At 41.4% G+C, this 19774-nt stretch overlaps 1 protein-coding gene across 1 annotated transcript in view; it reads left to right on the forward strand.

Moving 5' to 3' along the window:
* Positions 1-16090, forward strand: part of LOC115113161 (pro-neuregulin-3, membrane-bound isoform) — a 518264-nt gene extending 502174 nt beyond the window's left edge. Inside the window, exon 9 of the mRNA XM_029640470.2 lies at positions 13510-16090. Coding sequence (XP_029496330.2) covers positions 13510-14140 — 631 coding nt within the window. The 3' untranslated portion in view covers positions 14141-16090. The remainder of the gene's footprint in view (positions 1-13509) is intronic.
* Positions 16091-19774: the final 3684 nt, after the last annotated feature.

A 19774-nucleotide genomic window follows, 5' to 3' on the forward strand; every position in this document is an offset into this window, starting at 1 on the left:
TTAAAAAATAATAATAATTAACCATTTAAAAAATATCTTATGTACCTTAAAATTGTTTTAGTTCACAATGGAGCCCCTAGACCAACTCTGCATACCCCTGTTACCTCCTTTGTCCCACCTCCCACACATGCGGTGACCTCACCCATTACAACCAGCATGTCCAGAGATACAACCTCTCTCATCATCACCCAATGCCTGGGCCTACCTCCGCTGTACCCGCACCCCACCATACCCCTGTCTGCGCATTATGCCCTGAATATATTCTACCATGCCCAGAAACCTGCTCCTCTTATCCTCTGCCCCCAACGCTCTAGGCGACCAGTTTTGATAGCCTTTAGCCGCACCCTCATACTACTCCTTCTCTGTTCCGCGGGTGATGTGGAGGTAAACCCAGGCCCTGCATGTCCCCAGGTACCCTCATTTGTTGACTTATGTGATCGAAAAAGCCTTGGTTTTATGCATGTCAACATCAGAAGCCTCCTCCCTAAGTTTGTTTTACTCACTGCTTTAGCACACTCTGCTAACCCTGATGTCCTTGCCGTGTCTGAATCCTGGCTCAGGAAGGCCACCAAAAATTCAGAGATTTCCATACCCAACTATAACATCTTCCATCAAGATAGAACTGCCAAAGGGGGCGGAGTTGCAGTCTACTGCAGAGATAGCCTGCAAAGTAATGTCATACTTTCCAGGTCCATACCCAAACAGTTCGAACTACTAATTTTGAAAATTACCCTCTCCAGAAATAAGTCTCTCACTGTTGCCGCCTGCTATCGACCACCCTCAGCTCCCAGCTGTGCCCTGGACACCATTTGTGAATTGATCGCCCCCATCTAGCTTCAGAGTTTGTTCTGTTAGGTGACCTAAACTGGGATATGCTTAACACCCCGGCAGTCCTACAATGTAAGCTAGATGCCCTCAATCTCACTCAAATCATCAAGGAACCCACCAGGTACAACCCTAACTCTGTAAACAAGGGCACCCTCATAGACGTCATCCTGACCAACTGGCCCTCCAAATACACCTCCGCTGTCTTCAACCAGGATCTCAGCGATCACTGCCTCATTGCCTGTATCCGCCACGGAGCCGCAGTCAAACGACCACCCCTCATCACTGTCAAACGCTCCCTAAAACACTTCTGTGAGCAGGCCTTTCTAATCGACCTGGCCCGGGTATCCTGGAAGGACATTGACCTCATCCCGTCAGTTGAGGATGCCTGGTCATTCTTTAAAAGTAACTTCCTCACCATTTTAGATAAGCATGCTCCATTCAAAAATGCAGAACCAAGAACAGATACAGCCCTTGGTTCACTCCAGACCTGACTGCCCTCGACCAGCACAAAAACATCCTGTGGCGGACTGCAATAGCATCGAATAGCCCCGTGATATGCAACTGTTCAGGGAAGTCAGGAACCAATACACGCAGTCAGTCAGGAAAGCTAAGGCCAGCTTCTTCAGGCAGAAGTTTGCATCCTGTAGCTCTAACTCCAAAAAGTTCTGGGACACTGTGAAGTCCATGGAGAACAAGAGCACCTCCTCCCAGCTGCCCACTGCACTGAGGCTAGGTAACACGGTCTCCACCGATAAATCCACGATTATCGAAAGCTTCAATAAGCACTTCTCAACGGCTGGCCATGCCTTCCGCCTGGCTACTCCAACCTCGGCCAACAGCTCCGCCCCCCCCCCCAGCTCCTCGCCCAAGCCTCTCCAGGTTCTCCTTTACCCAAATCCAGATAGCAGATGTTCTGAAAGAGCTGCAAAACCTAGACCCGTACAAATCAGCTGGGCTTGACAATCTGGACCCTCTATTTCTGAAACTATCTGCCGCCATTGTCGCAACCCCTATTACCAGCCTGTTCAACCTCTCTTTCATATCGTCTGAGATCCCCAAGGATTGGAAAGCTGCCGCAGTCATCCCCCTCTTCAAAGGGGAGACACCCTGGACCCAAACTGCTATAGACCTATATCCATCCTGCCCTGCCTATCTAAGGTCTTCGAAAGCCAAGTCAACAAACAGGTCACTGACCATCTCGAATCCCACCGTACCTTCTCCGCTGTGCAATCTGGTTTCCGAGCCGGTCACGGGTGCACCTCAGCCACGCTCAAGGTACTAAACGATATCATAACCACCATCGATAAAAGACAGTACTGTGCAGCCGTCTTCATCGACCTCGCCAAGGCTTTCGACTCTGTCAATCACCATATTCTTATCGGCAGACTCAATAGCCTCGGTTTCTCGGATGACTGCCTTGCCTGGTTCACCAATTACTTTGCAGACAGAGTTCAGTGTGTCAAATCGGAGGGCATGCTGTCCGGTCCTCTGGCAGTCTCTATGGGGGTGCCCTGCCACAGGGTTCAATTCTCGGGCCGACTCTTTTCTCTGTATATATCAATGATGTTGCTCTTGCTGCGGGCGATTCCCTGATCCACCTCTACGCAGACGACACCATTCTATATACTTTCGGCCCGTCATTGGACACTGTGCTATCTAACCTCCAAACGAGCTTCAATGCCATACAGCACTCCTTCCGTGGCCTCCAACTGCTCTTAAACGCGAGTAAAACCAAATGCATGCTTTTCAACCGATCGCTGCCTGCACCCGCATGCCCGACTAGCATCACCACCCTGGATGGTTCCGACCTTGAATATGTGGACATCTATAAGTACCTAGGTGTCTGGCTAGACTGCAAACTCTCCTTCCAGACTCACATCAAACATCTCCAATCGAAAATCAAATCAAGAGTCGGCTTTCTATTCCGCAACAAAGCCTCCTTCACTCACGCCGCCAAGCTTACCCTAGTAAAACTGACTCTCCTACCGATCCTCGACTTCGGCGACGTCATCTACAAAATGGCTTCCAACACTCTACTCAGCAAACTGGATGCAGTCTATCACAGTGCCATCCGTTTTGTCACCAAAGCACCTTATACCACCCACCACTGCAACTTGTATGCTCTAGTCGGCTGGCCCTCGCTACATATTCGTCGCCAGACCCACTGGCTCCAGGTCATCTACAAGTCCATGCTAGGTAAAGCTCCGCCTTATCTCAGTTCACTGGTCACGATGGCAACACCCATCCGTAGCACGCGCTCCAGCAGGTGTATCTCACTGATTATCCCTAAAGCCAACACCTCATTTGTCCGCCTTTCGTTCCAGTACTCTGCTGCCTGTGACTGGAACGAACTGCAAAAATCGCTGAAGTTGGAGACTTTTATCTCCCTCACCAACTTCAAACATCAGCTATCCGAGCAGCTAACCGATCGCTGCAGCTGTACATAGTCTATTGGTAAATAGCCCACCCATTTTCACCTACCTCATTCCCATACTGTTTTTATACTGTTTTTTTATTTTTTATTTATTTACTTTTCTGCTCTTTTGCACACCAATATCTCTACCTGTACATGACCATCTGATCATTTATCACTCCAGTGTTAATCTGCAAAATTGTATTATTCGCCTACCTCCTCATGCCTTTTGCACACATTGTATATAGACTGCCCATTTTTTTTCTACTGTGTTATTGACTTGTTAATTGTTTACTCCATGTGTAACTCTGTGTTGTCTGTTCACACTGCTATGCTTTATTTTGGCCAGGTCGCAGTTGCAAATGAGAACTTGTTCTCAACTAGCCTACCTGCTTAAATAAAGGTGAAATAAAAAAATAAAAATAAAAACCATACTGTACTGTATATCTGACCCAGGAAGCTGGGTAGAAATGTATATAAACATATTCTATTCTTATTTACAAAAAAAAATGGAAACATCCTAAACAAACAGTAAAGGTATCCAACAAGCTTGATGTAATCATTGTGTGCTAGGGATATGGGACCAAACACTAAACATTTGACTACTTTAATACACATATACACTATTTGTCCCAATGGTTTTGGTCCCCTAAAATGGGGGGACTATGTATAAAAAGTGCCATAGTTTCTAAACAGTTCACCTGATATGGATGAGAATACCCTCAAATTAAAGCTGACAGTCTGCACTTTAGCCTCTTTGTCATTATCATTTCAAATCCAAAGTACAGGAGTACAGAGCCAAAACAACAAACATGTGTCACTGTTCAAATACTTTTGGAGCTCACTGTATATTCACACTCTGTTGGGTGCATGGATGTTTTCAGGCTGATTGCATTTTCCACATCCCTGTTATCAGAGATCATTGCCCAATATGGCTGTCGAAATATGGCTTGTTCAGGGCTTATTCCAAAACCTCAGTAAAAAAGAGAATCATCAGCTTTGAGGGCTCTTAAATCTCTGAAGGCTTTTACAGGAGAGTGACTCAAAGTTACATATTGATGCAACAAAAGCGGCTAACCTTTGTCAGGGATTATGAATTATTACACTCTTAGAAAAAATAGTTATTTGGGATTGTATATATAACCTTTAGGTTATCTAGACCCTTTACTAAAAAAAGGTTGTATACTTTATATTAACTTAGTGAATGCAAAGAACCTTTAGGGTTCTAACCCTTATCCCAGAGTGTAATATGGATTTTAGCCACCAACAGCTAACACAGTCACGTCCAGAGCCGTCGGAAAACAATGTGGCGCGGCAACATTTGCCTCAGTACTTTTCCATAGCACTTTCAACGGAGAAGCACTGAACACGTTTACCAGACGAATTCCTTATTTCACGTCATTGAAAAAACGTTTTTCAATGGAAAATAAAGCAGACGTTTCTTATTGGACAAGTTAACATAATACCTATCCCAATTCTAGCCCTTTTGCCTCTGTTTTGTCAGGTGAAAACAACCCTGTGCCTCGGATTTCAAGCAGTAACCCTCACGCTCTCTGTGACAGGTGGATTTACTTGTCAGTCACAGTGGTATCCTAGCTACAGCTTACTCATCAACCACGACTCTCAACAACTATGTTTGGTTGCCTCAGCACCTTGTTGGTTGTTTGACTCTGCACTCTGCACTTGGTTTCTTTCTTTGCTCACCCTCCTCTCCAGTCTGTGGAATCTGACTTTATAGCTGTGTTATCTAATGGGAACCTTCCTCTCCTGACTGGCTGGTTTGCCTGCCTCATGAGAAAGCAAACACACATTAATAGGAAGCAAGGTATGTGTTAGTAAAAACAGTTTAGTCGTCCTCTAAAACTATCTAAAATGATCCATTGTATAGCTAGTAAGACCAAACTACTAGTGTTAGCTTTAACTTGGCCTTGCTAGGTCAGATATACAGTAATTTGAGGAGATGGGAAACTAAATTCCAATCTTATTAACGCCCATTGTGTACATTGCCCATGTGTCGTCAATGGGCACGTGGTACATTCTGGGTGATTCTAGGACAAGGAGTGAATGGGAGTCAAGTGGGCGCTGGCTCAAAAACCCAACATGAGCATTTGAATTTATTATGGATCCCCATTAGCCAAGGCAGCAGCTACTCTTCTTGGGCTCCAGCAAAATTAAGGTAGTTTTACAATATTAAAAACATTACAATACATTCACAACAGATTTCATAACTCATTAAGTGTGTGCCCTCAGGCCCCTACTCTACTACCACATATCGACAACACAAAATCCATAGCTGTGTTCGAATACTCATAATAACCACACTAACTGTACTATTTGTGACGTGATTTGTGTATATAGTATGCTTATTGGTCATAGTATAGATATGCCAAAAGTTCCCAGATGTCGTACTAAATTGGCCAAAACACGTAGTATACAAGCAGTGTACACTATTTCCGTGCTTTTAGGGGCCATAATGCAATTCTTCAGAAAATGGGGGTGGCTTCACAACGTTTTCAGATTTGAAGAAAATGGCGGAAAATATGCAGCCGAAGTCTGACAAGAGCTGACACAAATTCATTGCTTTAACTAATTATGACAAATGTTTAAAAAATGCTGAGCAATTTAATAAAGTCATGACTTTTCAAATAATTGGCTGACAATTTGTTAGCTACGCTATCCTTACGAACCGCATAGCATTACATCAGTATGTACCGGTATGTTAGCTAGTTACCTAATGTTAGTTGGATACTAATACATCGAACTTGCCAGGCAGATATTACCTATCTGCTATCTAACTACCTACCCAACGTTTATTGACTTGATTATTCACATAATTCTTAGAAAAGTGGTAAAGTCGTTGTATGTTTCAATGGACATTGTTAATTCTGTGTGCCAGAGCGCAGAATAACGGAGGAATTTACTAACGCTCAACACCCGTTGAATATGGCCGGTGTCAGTAAACGTTGGCCAAAAAAGCGTAAATAAATTGTTGCCAGCAACACAGTTACAGTCATCAACACTCTGGATAACTTAAAAACAGCCTAACCAGCTCTGCAAGGGCGAGAAAAATGGTCAGAGTGGGGTGTTCTCTCATTTGTGTCTGGATGTTGCTCGCCAACATTAGCCAGTTAGCTTGGATGCTTGACTGCCGTTGAATGATCGGATCAACCCTACTCCTCGGCCAGAGCAACTAGTGAGCACTCTGAATGCTCCGAGAGCGGATTTATTAACACCCAGAGCGCGCTTTGGCACTCCAGATTGAATTTACGAACACCCGAAATCGTAAAATGTCTAACTAGTAATTTGTTATGCTAACAAGCTAGCAAGAGGTTGCATAGTATGCTCAACTGAAACGATAACGTTAATTTACAGTATACTGAAATGACATAATACTATATAGTATGTAGTATATACTCATTAAGTATGTAGTATACAGTATGTTGGTATGGGTATTTGTACTCACATGTATACGTGTGTGTATAGTACGTATGCTGTCACGTGTTTGTAAGCATGTGTCTGTGCCTGTTTGTGTTGCTTCCCAGTCCCCTCTGTTCCATAAGGTGTATTTCAATCTGTTTTGTAAATCTAATTTTACTCCTAGCATTAGTTACTTGATGTGGAATAGAGTTCCATGTAGTCATGGCTCTATGTAGTACTGTGCGCCTCCCATAGTCTGTACTAGATTTGGGCACTGTGAAGAGACCTCTGGTGGCATGTCTTGTGGGATATGCATGGGTGTCTGAGCTGTGTACCAGTACTGTAGTTCAAACAGACAGCTCAGTGAATTCAACATGTCAATACTTCTCACAAATACAAGTAGTGATGAAGTAAATCTCTCCTCCATTTTGAGCCAGGAGAGATTGACATGCATATTATGAATGATAGCTCTCTGTGTACATCTAAGGGCCAGCGGTGCTGCGCTGTTCTGAGAAAATTGCAATTTTCCTAAGTTCCTCTTTGTGGCAACTGACCACACGACTGAAAAGTTGTCCAGGTGCGACAAAACCTGTCTTGTTGATAGTGCTGTTAAGAAGGAAGAGTAGCGCTTTATTATGGAAAGACTTCTCCCCATCTTAGATAGTGTTTTGACCATGACAGTTTTACAATCCAGGGTTACTCCAATCAGTTTAGTGTGCTCAACTTGCTCAATTTCCACATTATTCCTTACAATATTTAGTTGAGATGTAGGGTTTAGTGAATGATTTGTCCCAAATACAATGCCTTTAGTTTTTGAAAAATGTAGGACTAACTTATTCCTTGCCATCCATTCTGAAAGAAACTGCAGCTCTTTGTTAACCTTTTCACATGTGAGTTCCAAATAAACTCAGCAAAAAAAGGAAATGTCCTCTCACTGTCAAGTTCCCAGACATTTCTGGGGGGATTGGGGAATGTCTTCCCTGTAACGCACAGCATTGAGATTGCCTGCAATGACAACAGTCTCAGTCCAATGTGGCTGTTTTTCAGAGTCAGTAGAAAGGCCTCTTTAGTGTCCTAAGTTTTTATAACTGTGACCTTAATTGCCTACTGTCTGTAAGCTGTTAGTGTCTTAACGACCGTTCTACAGGTGCATGTTCATTAATTGTTTATGGTTCATTGAACATGGGAAGCATGGGAAACTTTCAAGGAAGCATGGGCAACAGTGTTCAAACAATAATGCAGATTTAAGAAAAATAAGTGTTAAGTAAAAGATAAATAAGTAATAAACAAAAAATAAAAATAACAAATAATTAAAGAGCAGCAGATAAATAACAACAATAAGGCTATATACAGAGGGTACTGGTACAGAGTCATTGTGTGGCGGAACCGGTTAGTCGAGGTAATTGAGGTAATATGTACATGTAGGGACTATGCATAGATAATAAACAGAGAGTAGTAGCAGCAGTGTAAAAGGGGGGCGATGTAAATACTCTCTGTAGCCATTTGATTAGGTCTTCAGGAGTGATGTACTGGGCTGTACGCACTATCCTCTGTAGTGCCTTGCGGTCGGATGCCGAGCAGTTGCAAAACCAGGCAGTAATGTAACCACTCATGATGCTCTCGATGGTGCAGCTCTATAACATTTTGAGGATCTGAGGACACATGCCAAATCTTTTCAGTCTCCTGTTGGGGAATAGGCTTTGTCGTGCCCTCTTCATGACTGTCTTGGTGTGTTTGGAACATGATAGTTTGTTGGTGATGTTGACACCAAGGAACGTGAAGCTTTCAACCTGCTCCACTACAGCCAAATCGTTGAGAATGAGGGCATGCTCTGTCCTCCTTTTCCTGTAGTCCACAATCATCTCCATTGTCTTGATCACGTTGAGGGACAGGTTGAGGGAGATGTTATGATTAACAAGAACAACTTACAAGCAGTTGTTGTCAGAGATCCCCAGTTGGGTTAATGCCAAACTGAGCTAAATATAGATAGTTTTAAAAGTAACGTAATTAATAAATTGGCTATTGAATCACCAATACTTATTACAAATAATGTGTTATAAATCATTTTGATAGCTACATACCGTTTCAGTCAGCCCACTTAACATCACATGCATTCCACAGAGGTCAGCAACAAATGTATTCTAATTGCTTCATGAAACATAGTCCCCTCATCTGACTCAATGAAATACAGAAATAAAGTGACAATTAGCTAATTTTATCAGGCTGTAGTCTATAGCTTTATTTGCCATATTCAATCAGAAAAATGCACATTTATTTGTAAGCGTTAGCTACCTAGAAAGCTATCTTGTAAAGTGGTTAATTAAAGTAGCCTAACCTTTTTCCTGTCTAACGTTAGCTTATTCTGTAACAAACATATCTAGCCTACACTCGCAGAAAAAAATGGTTCCAAAAGGGTTCTTTGGCTGTCCCCATAGGATAACCATTTTTGGTTCCAGGTATAACTCTTTTGGGTTCCATGTAGAACCCTCTTTGTAAAAGGTTCTACATGGAAGCAAAAGGGTTTTACCTGGAACCAAAAAGGGTTCTTCAAAGGGTTCCCCTATGTTGACAGGCGAATAACCCTTTAAGGTACTAGATAGCACCTTTTTTTTTCCCCATCGTGTGATTATGGCTTAATATGTTTGAATTAAATAATCAATTTTGCTTACCTTAATAAATTGAAAAATAACAATCTTATTGGTACGATATTTGCAAGCACAGTCCTCTTGCGTCTTCATGCCGAAATGGCAATTGATGCCTGGTGGATCAATAGAATTTAACATTTTAATTGACCAAATAGGTTCTATGTAGAACTCCTTTTTTTATCTAACAGTGTATGCTTTTATTGAACTCATTATTTCCTTGTTCTTCTAGCTAGCATTTAGTTTGCAACAGCAGAGGTTTGTATGAACCCTATTGTTTGCCATTCCGACCCCTGCAACAGTGTTGCTTAATACGAGTTTGATCCCACCCTAACGGTGTCAGACGAAACAGCTAGCCATTTTTCTGACCAAACAAAATCATGCAGCACCATAATTAATAAGGATATAAATGTCAATGCAAAAAAAGCTAAAACAAATAAAAAGGTTCAAAAGGGGTGTGGCAAAATTTGTACATATATTTTTTAGGACCTGGAGTTTTTCCGGATCTAATGACCTGGTCAGGTAAAACTCTAGGTCCTATTTGTAGGCAATGGTCAAATATGATTATTATAGATAACTTCCCTTTTCATTCAACCTTGTTATTATTCATTCTGAATCTGATATCAAAAGAGCCAGAGACAACACCTTCCATGGACAACATACTCTGTAGTTTAGTGAACTACTATAGCAGGGTTGAGCATTATGCAAAGAACGGTGACAATGTCTTTAAATATTAATTTCACTCCATACACACACACACAGACAATGTTAAGCAGTGGACCTTGAAAAATAAAAAAGACAGGTTTCAATGTAGAAAAGTATTTGAATTTTATCTCATAAAATCTATTATTTGTTCCTCTAATTACAGTGCTCTTTTGCAATTATTCATTCTGTAAGATGTATTTAAGGCAGGGATGCATTCATCACTATACACAGTATACTTCTGTGGCAGCTGGTGGGAAGAGCTATAGGAGGACAGGCTCATTGTAATGTCAAGAATGGAATAAATGGAACATATGGAAACCACATGTTTGCCGCTGTTCCAATTATCCCATTCCAGCCATTACAATGAGCCCATCCTCCTATGATGCTTTTTTCCTCCTCCTGGTCTCCATCTGGCCCACCAGATGTTGGTTCCCTGGCACTGAACTGTAGGAACGGATTTCCTGTCAAATTGATATATTGAATGATTACATCAACTACTTTGAAAAAGTGATTTGAAATGAATATCCCCTTTCCATGAAGTAGAATTCATTTAATGTCACTCATTCTATTGCACTGTATTCCAACTAAGCCTGAATTACCAGTTCATAACTGTAGGTTTCACTATGCACTAGCTAGTTGAAAAAGACAGACACCGTGATGGCTGCTTGTCTTTGTATTTGTGAAAGTTATGATGGTGCTAGAATCCATCAATTCTCTCTTTATGCATTGGCCATCCATATGTTATGGTTTTAAGACAGTGAAATGTGCACCCCAAACATTTGTGAATAATCACCAGCAGTGGAAATAAAATAATATGCCAACGAACATTATTGGACTAACCTTTTCAGAAACTTCAGTGCCCCTTGGTCTTGGTTAGCAGCAGCAGATCGTTTAACCTTTTTTATTTTTGCCAAATACATTTATTAATGTAAATTATTAATGTTAGCATGATTGCATCAACCAAACTAGTTATTGTTAGCTAGCTTGCTAGAGTATCTAGCGAGATATACTTGGAAAGGACGAGATAGGAATCCCAGTGGAAAATAAATGGAGAAAAGTATAACACTCCACCTAGCTTAATGTCGACCAATTGCATTCACATTGTCATGCTGCGTCACACGGTTGCTAAGCTAATCATCACGCAATCCTTTCAAAAGTCAGGATACGAGTCGAAAAACCTGCCTATTTTCCTCAACAGTACAAAATATCATGATTCAAAGCTATATTACAGAAAACAAATGAATCATCTCACATCTCGGGAAAAAACTTGTAATGTTGTACTTGTTCACATAATTCGAATCCCTTTCTAGTGAACGCGTGAGATCCAATACCAGTAAGCATTAATGATTAGAAACATTGTTGAAAAATGGAAACCAAGCTATCTCTAGCCAGCTAGTTAGTTGCAATGGAGCCCTCTATGCTTGGAATAGCTAACGGACATTTCCAGCGCAGTAGAAGCTGTGTGTATTTCTTTGGTTTTGGCCGAGTGTGGTTCCCAATCAGAGGCAGCTGTCTATTGTTGTCTCTGATTGGGAATCATACTTAGGTAGCCTGTTTTCCCACCTATGTTGTGGGATCTTGTTTTTTGTTAGCTCTGTGAACCCGGCAGAACGTGACGTTCGTTATTCCTTTTGGTGTTCTGTGTATTAAAGATCATGAACACTTACCACGCTGCACCTTGGTCTACTTCTTCAGACGATCGTCTCATAGGTAGGGTAATGACTTTTGCTTCCCTCCGGGCATGAGGGGACACACTTTCTTAAGGGCTTGTAAGTGAGCATTTCACTGTATTCGGCGGATGTGAAAAATATTTTTTTTTGATAATAATTACATGTCTGCATAGCATTTTTGTCTTTATTTTGGCAGATTAACTCATGTTAATTTCTGAAGATTCACTCATGTTTTTGCTCCTTTTTTGTTCTTCTCAGGAACCAGCCAGGCAACAACACATAGACTACTATACTGTTCCATAAAGTTCCAGCATTCAAACAAAGATTCCTCCCAGTGCATATTTCCTAACTATGTTTGCATATAATGACAATACAATCTGAAAACTATGCTGGCATTATTTTGTCCATTATTTAATAGTTTAATATATTATATTCATAAAAATATTTATATTTATCAATTGCACCACACAGGCTTCTATATTGAACCATTTTACGTTCAGTGAAGAAGCACCCCTAGGGTTCTGACCAAAGAACCCCATAAAATAGTTATATATAGAACTTTTAAGGTTTTCAGATGTGAAAGTGATAGAACCTTTTTGGTTCTATATGGAACCTTTTTTTTTCTAAGAGTGTATACAAAGATAATGAGCTGGGAGCCATAGACTGTTCCTCGATTCAGACTGATATTTCAGAGAGGATGTGTTGCTCTATTTTGAGGTAGCTTATGCCACGTCACAAAGAGAAAAAGAAGAGAGAGCAAAAAAAAACTATATTAGATATTCACAACACAATCACTTTGAAAGTGTTTTGTGAAGTCATGAACAAATGTCGATATTAATGGGATATTATTGATCGTTGATTATTAAATTAATAATCCTAGATACTCAGATGTGTCAAACACATTCTTGCAGAATTAAATATTCATGGTTGCTCCATTTATTAAAGTATCCCCATTTCATGTGTCAAATGAATAACGTAGTGTCTGAACTCCCTCTTACCTCTCCCAACTAATAATCCAGTTCATACTTTGTGAGAGTTTGACTAGATAAAGACATGAAAGAGAAATGTCAAGCTCATCTTTTTCTTTGTGTGCTCTTCATGCCTCTGAGATGGCAAGGTGAATTTTGTCTCCCTGAGTATCCTTGTTTTGTTTGGGCAGTTGCTTTAAAGGCTTGAGTTAAAATGAAACTCAAAGCATGACCTTTTCTTAAAGTGAAATGAGTACACATGTGGGAATTGACAGCAATTGTAATTTCCTTCTCTCTCTGTCTGTCTGTCTGTCTGTCTGTCTGTCTGTCTGTCTGTCTGTCTGTCTGTCTGTCTGTCTGTCTGTCTGTCTGTCTGTCTGTCTGTCTGTCTGTCTGTCTCTGTCTGTCTGTCTGTCTGTCTGTCTGTCTGTCTGTCTGTCTGTCTCTGTCTGTCTGTCTGTCTGTCTGTCTGTCTGTCTGTCTGTCTGTCTGTCTGTCTGTCTGTCTGTCTGTCTGTCTGTCTGTCTGTCTGTCTGTCTGTCTGTCTGTCTGTCTGTCTGTCTGTCTGTCTGTCTGTCTGTCTGTCTGTCTGTCTGTCTGTCTGTCTGTCTGTCTGTCTGTCTGTCTGTCTCTGTCTGTCTGTCTGTCTGTCTGTCTGTCTGTCTGTCTGTCTGTCTGTCTGTCTGTCTGTCTGTCTGTCTGTCTGTCTGTCTGTCTGTCTGTCTGTCTGTCTGTCTGTCTGTCTGTCTGTCTGTCTGTCTGTCTGTCTGTCTGTCTGTCTGTCTGTCTGTCTGTCTGTCTGTCTGTCTGTCTGTCTGTCTGTCTGTCTGTCTGTCTGTCTGTATTGCCTCTCTTCCCTTCTTCAGGTACCAGATTGTGAGGGCTGGGAGCGACCCGCGACAGGATGCCTTTCTAAATATGCAACCCCCCATGTTGATTGAGCGGTCATGGGAGAGCAGGGTGGAGGTGCGCTGCAGTCTTCTGGACCAGGGCCAGGACAATGATATCTCCACTTCGACCAGGAACCTCAGGTGCCCCAGACATCCCAGCCTCTCATCACCTCCTCCATTTCAGACCTGCTCCATCCCCATCATCCCTTCGGTCCAGGGCAACCAGGATGAGGTCTCCTGTTTGCAAACGGCCACCACAGGCTCAGCCACCTGCAGCGCCACGCCCAGTATGGAAGTAGGAGGAGGATGCTCCCTCATCACGCTGCACCACGCCTCCACCTCCTGCTCCTCCTCTACGGGGGGCAAGCAGCAGAATGAGATGGCCCTTATCCTGGAAGAGGCCCAGGAGAATCTCAGGGCTCTGACTCTGGCCAACAGGAAGCAGGAAGAAAGCGGCAGCTTTTCCCCTTCACCGCCCAGAGAGACTGTGTGCTTCCTGACACTCAATGGTGGAGGAGTGAGGGGTGTGAGCCCTAATGGACCTATTGAGACCCAGTTACTGAGCCCTAGAGAACCCAACACAGACTCAACTCAGCCCTGCCAATGAGATTGTCTAAGCCCTAACGTCCTGTCTGGATCTACAGTAAAACCTCCCTGGTGTCTTGAAATCCAGACTGCAGAGACTTCTTCATCAGAGGGATGAGATGAAACTCAATAGTGAAAAAATATAATGAAAAAAAACAATGTGCATACTGTATGGAAGAATGAACAGAGGGATGGTCTATGAAGTTATGAAGAGAGCAATTATGTACATGCATTTATTTAATGCTCCTTCTTAGACAAAATAAACCAAATAGTCTGTCATCTCCATGGTGTTTTTAATTGTAAAAAAATATATACAGTTGAAGTCAGAAGTTTACATACACCTCAGCCAAGTACATTTAAACTCTGTTTTTCACAATTCCTGACATTTAATCCTATTAAACATTCCCTATCTTAGGTCAGTTAGGATCACCACTTTATTTTAAGAATGTGAAATGTCAGAATAATAGTGGAGAGAATGATTTATTTAAGCTTTCATTTTTTTCATCACATTCCCAGTGGGTCAGAAGTTTACATACACTCAGTTAGTATTTGGTAACATTGCCTTTAAATGGTTTAACTTGGGTAAAACGTTTAGGGTAGCTTTCCACAAGCTTCCCAAAATAAGCTGGGTGAATTTTGGCCCATTCCTCCTGATAGAGCTGGTGTAACTGAGTCAGGTTTGTAGGCCTCCTTGCTCACACACGCATTTTCAGTTCTGCCCATAACTTTTCTAGAGGATTGGGGTCAGGGCTTTGTGATGGCCACTCCAATACCTTGACTTTGATGTTCTTAAGCCAGTTTGCCACAACGTTGTAAGTATGGTTGGGATCATTGTCCATTTGGAAGACCCATTTGCGACCATGCTTTAACTTCCTGACTGATGTCTTGAGATGTTGCTTCAATATATCCACATACTTTTCCTTCCTCATGAAACCATCTATTTTGTGAAGTAGCAGCAAAGCACCCCCACAATATGATGCTGCCACCCCCATGCTTCACGGTTGGGATGGTGTTCTTCGGCTTGCAAGCCTCCCCCTTTTCCCTCCAAACATAACGATGGTAATTATGGCCAAACAGTTCTATTTTTGTTTCATCAGACCAGAGGACATTTCTCCAAAAGTACGATCGTTGTCCCCATGTGCAGTTGCAAACCATAGTCTGGCTTTTTTTATGGAGGTTTTGGAGCATTGGCTTCTTCCTTGCTGAGCGGCCTTTCAGGTTAAGTCGATATAGGACTCGTTTTACTGTGGATATTAATACTTTTGTACCTGTTTCCTCCCGCATCTTCACAAGGTCCTTTGCTGTTGTTCTAAGATTGATTTGTACTTTTCACAACAAAGTACATCCATCTCTAGGAGACAGAACGTATCTCCTTCCTGAGAGCTATGATGGCTTCATGGTCCCATGGTGTTCGTATTTGCATACTATTGTTTGTACAGATGAACGTGGTAACTTCAGGCGTTTGGAAATTGCTCCCAAGGATGAACCAGACTTGTAGAGGTCAGAAAAAAAAATCTGAGGTCTTGGCTGATTTCTTTTGATTTTGCCATGATGTTAAGTAAAGAGGCACTGAGTTTGAAGGTAGGCCTCTAAATACATCCGCAGGTATATCTTCAATTGTCTTAAATGATGTCAATTAGCCTATCAGAATTTTCTATAGCCATAACATTCTTTTCTGGAATTGTCCAAGCTGTTTAAAGGCATTAGTCAACTTAGTGTATGTAAACTTCTGACCCACTTTAATTGTGATACAGTGAATTATATGTGAAATAATTTGTCTGTAAAAAAATGTTGGAAAGATTACTTGTGTCATGCACAATGTAGATGTCCTAACCGACTTGCCAAAACTATAGTTTATTAACAAGAAATTTGTGGAGTGGTTGAAAAAGTTTTAATGACTCCAATCTAAATGTATGTAAACTTCTGACTTTAACTGTATATATACAGTACCAGTCAAAAGTTTGGACTAAGGTTTTTCTAAATTTTTATAATTTTCTACATTGTAGAATAATACTGAATATATCAAAACTGTGAAATAACACATATAGAATCATGTAATAACCATATAATATATTTTATATTTGAGATTCTTCAAAGTAGCCACCCTTTGCCTTGATGACAGCTTTGCACACTCTTGGCATTCTCTCAATCGCTTTCACCTGGGATGCTTTTCCAACAGTCTTGAAGGAGTTCCCAGATATGCTTAGTACTTGTTGGCTGTTTTTCCTTCACTCTGCAGTTCAACTCATCCCAAACTATCTCAATTGGGTTGAGGTTGGGTGATTGTGGATTCCAGGTCATCTGATGCATCACTCCGTCACTCTCCTTCTTGGTCAAATAGCCTTTACACAGCGTGGAGGTGTGTTGGGTCATTGTCCTGTTGAAAAACAATTGAGAGTCCCACTAAGCGCAAACCAGATGGGATGACGTATCGCTACAGAATGCTGTGTTAGCCATGTTGGTTAAGTGTCCCTTAAATTCTAAATAAATCACAGACCTTGTCACCAGCAAAGCACCCCCACACCATCACACCTCCTTCTCCATGCTTCCCGGTGGCAATCACACATGTGGAGACATCCGTTCACCTACTTTGTGTATCACAAAGACACAGCGGTTTGAACCAAAAATCTCAAATTTGGACTCATCAGACCAAAGAACAGATTTCCACCGGTCTGATATCCATTGTTTCTGTTTCTTGGCCCAAGCAAGTCTCTTATTATTATTTGTGTCCTTTAGTAGAGGTTTCTTTGTAGCAATTCGACAATGAAGGCCTGATTCACGCATTCTCCTCTGAACAGTTGATGTTGAGATGTGTCTGTTACTTGAACTCTGTGAAGCATTTATTTTGGCTGCAATTTATGAGGCTGGTAACTCTAATGAACTTATCCTCTGCAGCAGAGGTATCTCTGGATCTTCCTTTCCTGTGGCGATCATCATGAGAGCCAGCTTCATCATAGCGCTTGATGGTTTGTGCGACTGCACTTGAAGAAAATGTCTGCATTGACTGACATTCTTAAAGTAATGATGGACTATCATTCCTCTTTGCTTATTTCAGCTGTTCTTGACATAATATGGACTTGGTCTTTTACCAAATAGGGCTATCTTTTGTATACCACCCCTACCTTGTCACAACAGAACTGATTGGTTCAAACTCATTAAGAAGGAAAGAAATTCCACAAATTAACTTTTAACAAGGCACACCAGTTAATTGAAATGCATTCCAGGTGACTACCTCATGAAGCTTGTTGAGGGAACGCCTAGAGTGTACAAAGCTGTCATCAAGGCAAACAGTGGCTACTTTGAAGAATCTCAAGTATAAAATATATTGTTTAACACTTTTTTTGTTACTACATGATTCCATATGTGTTATTTCATAGTGTTGATTTCTTCACTATTATTCCACAATGTAGAAAATAGTCAAAATAAAGAAAAACCCTTGAATGAGTAGGTGCTCTAAGACTTCTGACTGGTAGTGTATATATATATATATATATATATATATATATATATATATATGTGGTTACAAATATATGGAATTTAAAAGGTGACCAAGTTCAGTTGAGGAATACAGGAATGATGTACCTTTTTCCTTTTTTTTGTAAGAATTCCTCCACATTTTACAGGCTTTGAGCAAGGTTGTATGTACCCCATGCAGCCTTACCCCTCCATTTTGCTACCTGTTGTGAACCGAAGATGCTGATAAACATGGCTGCCAGAGCAACAGTGTCTACTCTAAAACAAACTCTCAACTACCATTGTGAGTCTACCCAGCTAAGGATTATAACAGTCCTCCTTTGCCTTGGATATACCACAACAGTACGATGAGGAACCATTGCAGACTGATATAAAGAGACTTTTGCAGATAACCTACTCCAGGTGTACCCAGTGTTAATAAGACAAACCTGATAGTAACACGGTTGGATAGTTTGGTGTCTTATTCCTTTTTTGTATGTGAGTGGATTTCCGTCTCTGCTGACCACGTCGTATGTTTAGCATGGGTGTTATTTCCTCTGTTTAACCCCACACAACCCTGAGTACACACACAAACACATTCCCTCACCACACAACAACATGCACCAGTGTGTTGGGGGTACACAGCGATGGAGGGACGGACCAAGGACAACACGCCAGAGGAAGTGGAGGAGTTTCTGTGTTTTCTTTTCATATTGTTCGTGATGAACAATCAGCTGCTTTCTGGGGGTAAGGGAAGACTGGAGAGGGGTGTTAATGAAAAATGTTTCTGTGCTACCTATGGAGTGCGGACATCAATTCAATTTTTTCATTTACAATCAAATGTTTAAAAAAAGAATAATGATGGAGATTCTGTAGCTGTTGATTGTTTGATTGTTTTCAATGGTCCCCCCCTACCCTCCCCTCCCCAACCCATGAAATTGTGCATGCGGATACTATTTGATTTCAGATTAACACCAATATTTTGTAGGGAGTTGCTGATCTAGCTCACGATGCTTGGAATTTCACATTCAAATCAAATATGCCCTTATCAGAGAGGTTTTTAAACAGGCCATAGTTGTCCGGGGCTTTGGTAGATGCAGGGTAGGGTTTCATACAGCCAACAACCCTTACAGAAGTTTTTTAAATGTTATTTTAAAGTTATATTATTGCTAGTGATCTCCCGAAATTAGGTCAAAGCGAGACATAGCAGTAATAATAACCATTGGAGGTTTACAGATAAAAGTGAGTGATTTATGTGTAGGGCATATCCATTTGATGTTTAACAAACTGAACGTAAATCATGCTGCATGATGTACTTCAAGCATTGGCGACCAACAGTCCCATTTTGGTCATCAGACATCAAGTGGAAATGTGCCATTATCTGTAAACCTCTAAAGATTATTACCCTACCTGCAACCATTTGCAATCCATTTTCAATGGTGGGTATTGAAATCATACATGCTCTATTGTACATCCACCCTGCTTTCATGAAATCATGAAAACTAATTTCAAGTCTGGCATCTCTCGTTTCCACTCAGAACATCTGAACACTACATTACATGTGCCAATAATTGAACACTTGTCTGCTACACTCCACTTATTTCCGTTAACTTTAAATAAAAAGGGCCAGCCATATGACCGCCTATCTTGAAATTATAAAAAAACTCATGGCCCTTTTCTGCAAATGATTCAAGACTAGGGTGAACACATCAGGCTTTCTATATTAGAGTTCCTCACTTTTGAAGTTTCTCTAGACATTTGTATGTCAGTCAATCTATGTGTATGCTTATGCATTTCTGTGTGTGTGTTTTTTTTCTTCTCCAAATCAGAGTGCTTATTGGTATGTGTGTGTAAGTCTCTGTGTGTGTGTGTGTCTGTGTGTGTGTGCGCGTGCATGGGTTTGTGTATGCATGACTCCTTGCTTGCATTTGGTTATATGAGTTAATACAGTGTATACGTGGGCTCATAGTGTATGTTTAAGTAGTGGACAGTGGACAGACAGCAGTAGAGAGATTAGGTGTTGATGGCAGGGTTAGACCATACAGGCCAGACAGATAAGAGTCTAGCTTGATCCACAAAGACCTCTGACTGCCAGGGAAAGCAACCCCATCAGAGCGTGGCTGTGTGAGCTGCATGCCTACCAGAGACTGGGAGGCCAAGTACACTGTCTACTATCCCCACAAATCGCTAGAGCAGTTTACAG

Source organism: Oncorhynchus nerka, linkage group LG28 (genome assembly GCF_034236695.1).
Source record: "Oncorhynchus nerka isolate Pitt River linkage group LG28, Oner_Uvic_2.0, whole genome shotgun sequence".
In the NCBI taxonomy this organism is placed as follows: Eukaryota; Metazoa; Chordata; class Actinopteri; order Salmoniformes; family Salmonidae; genus Oncorhynchus; species Oncorhynchus nerka.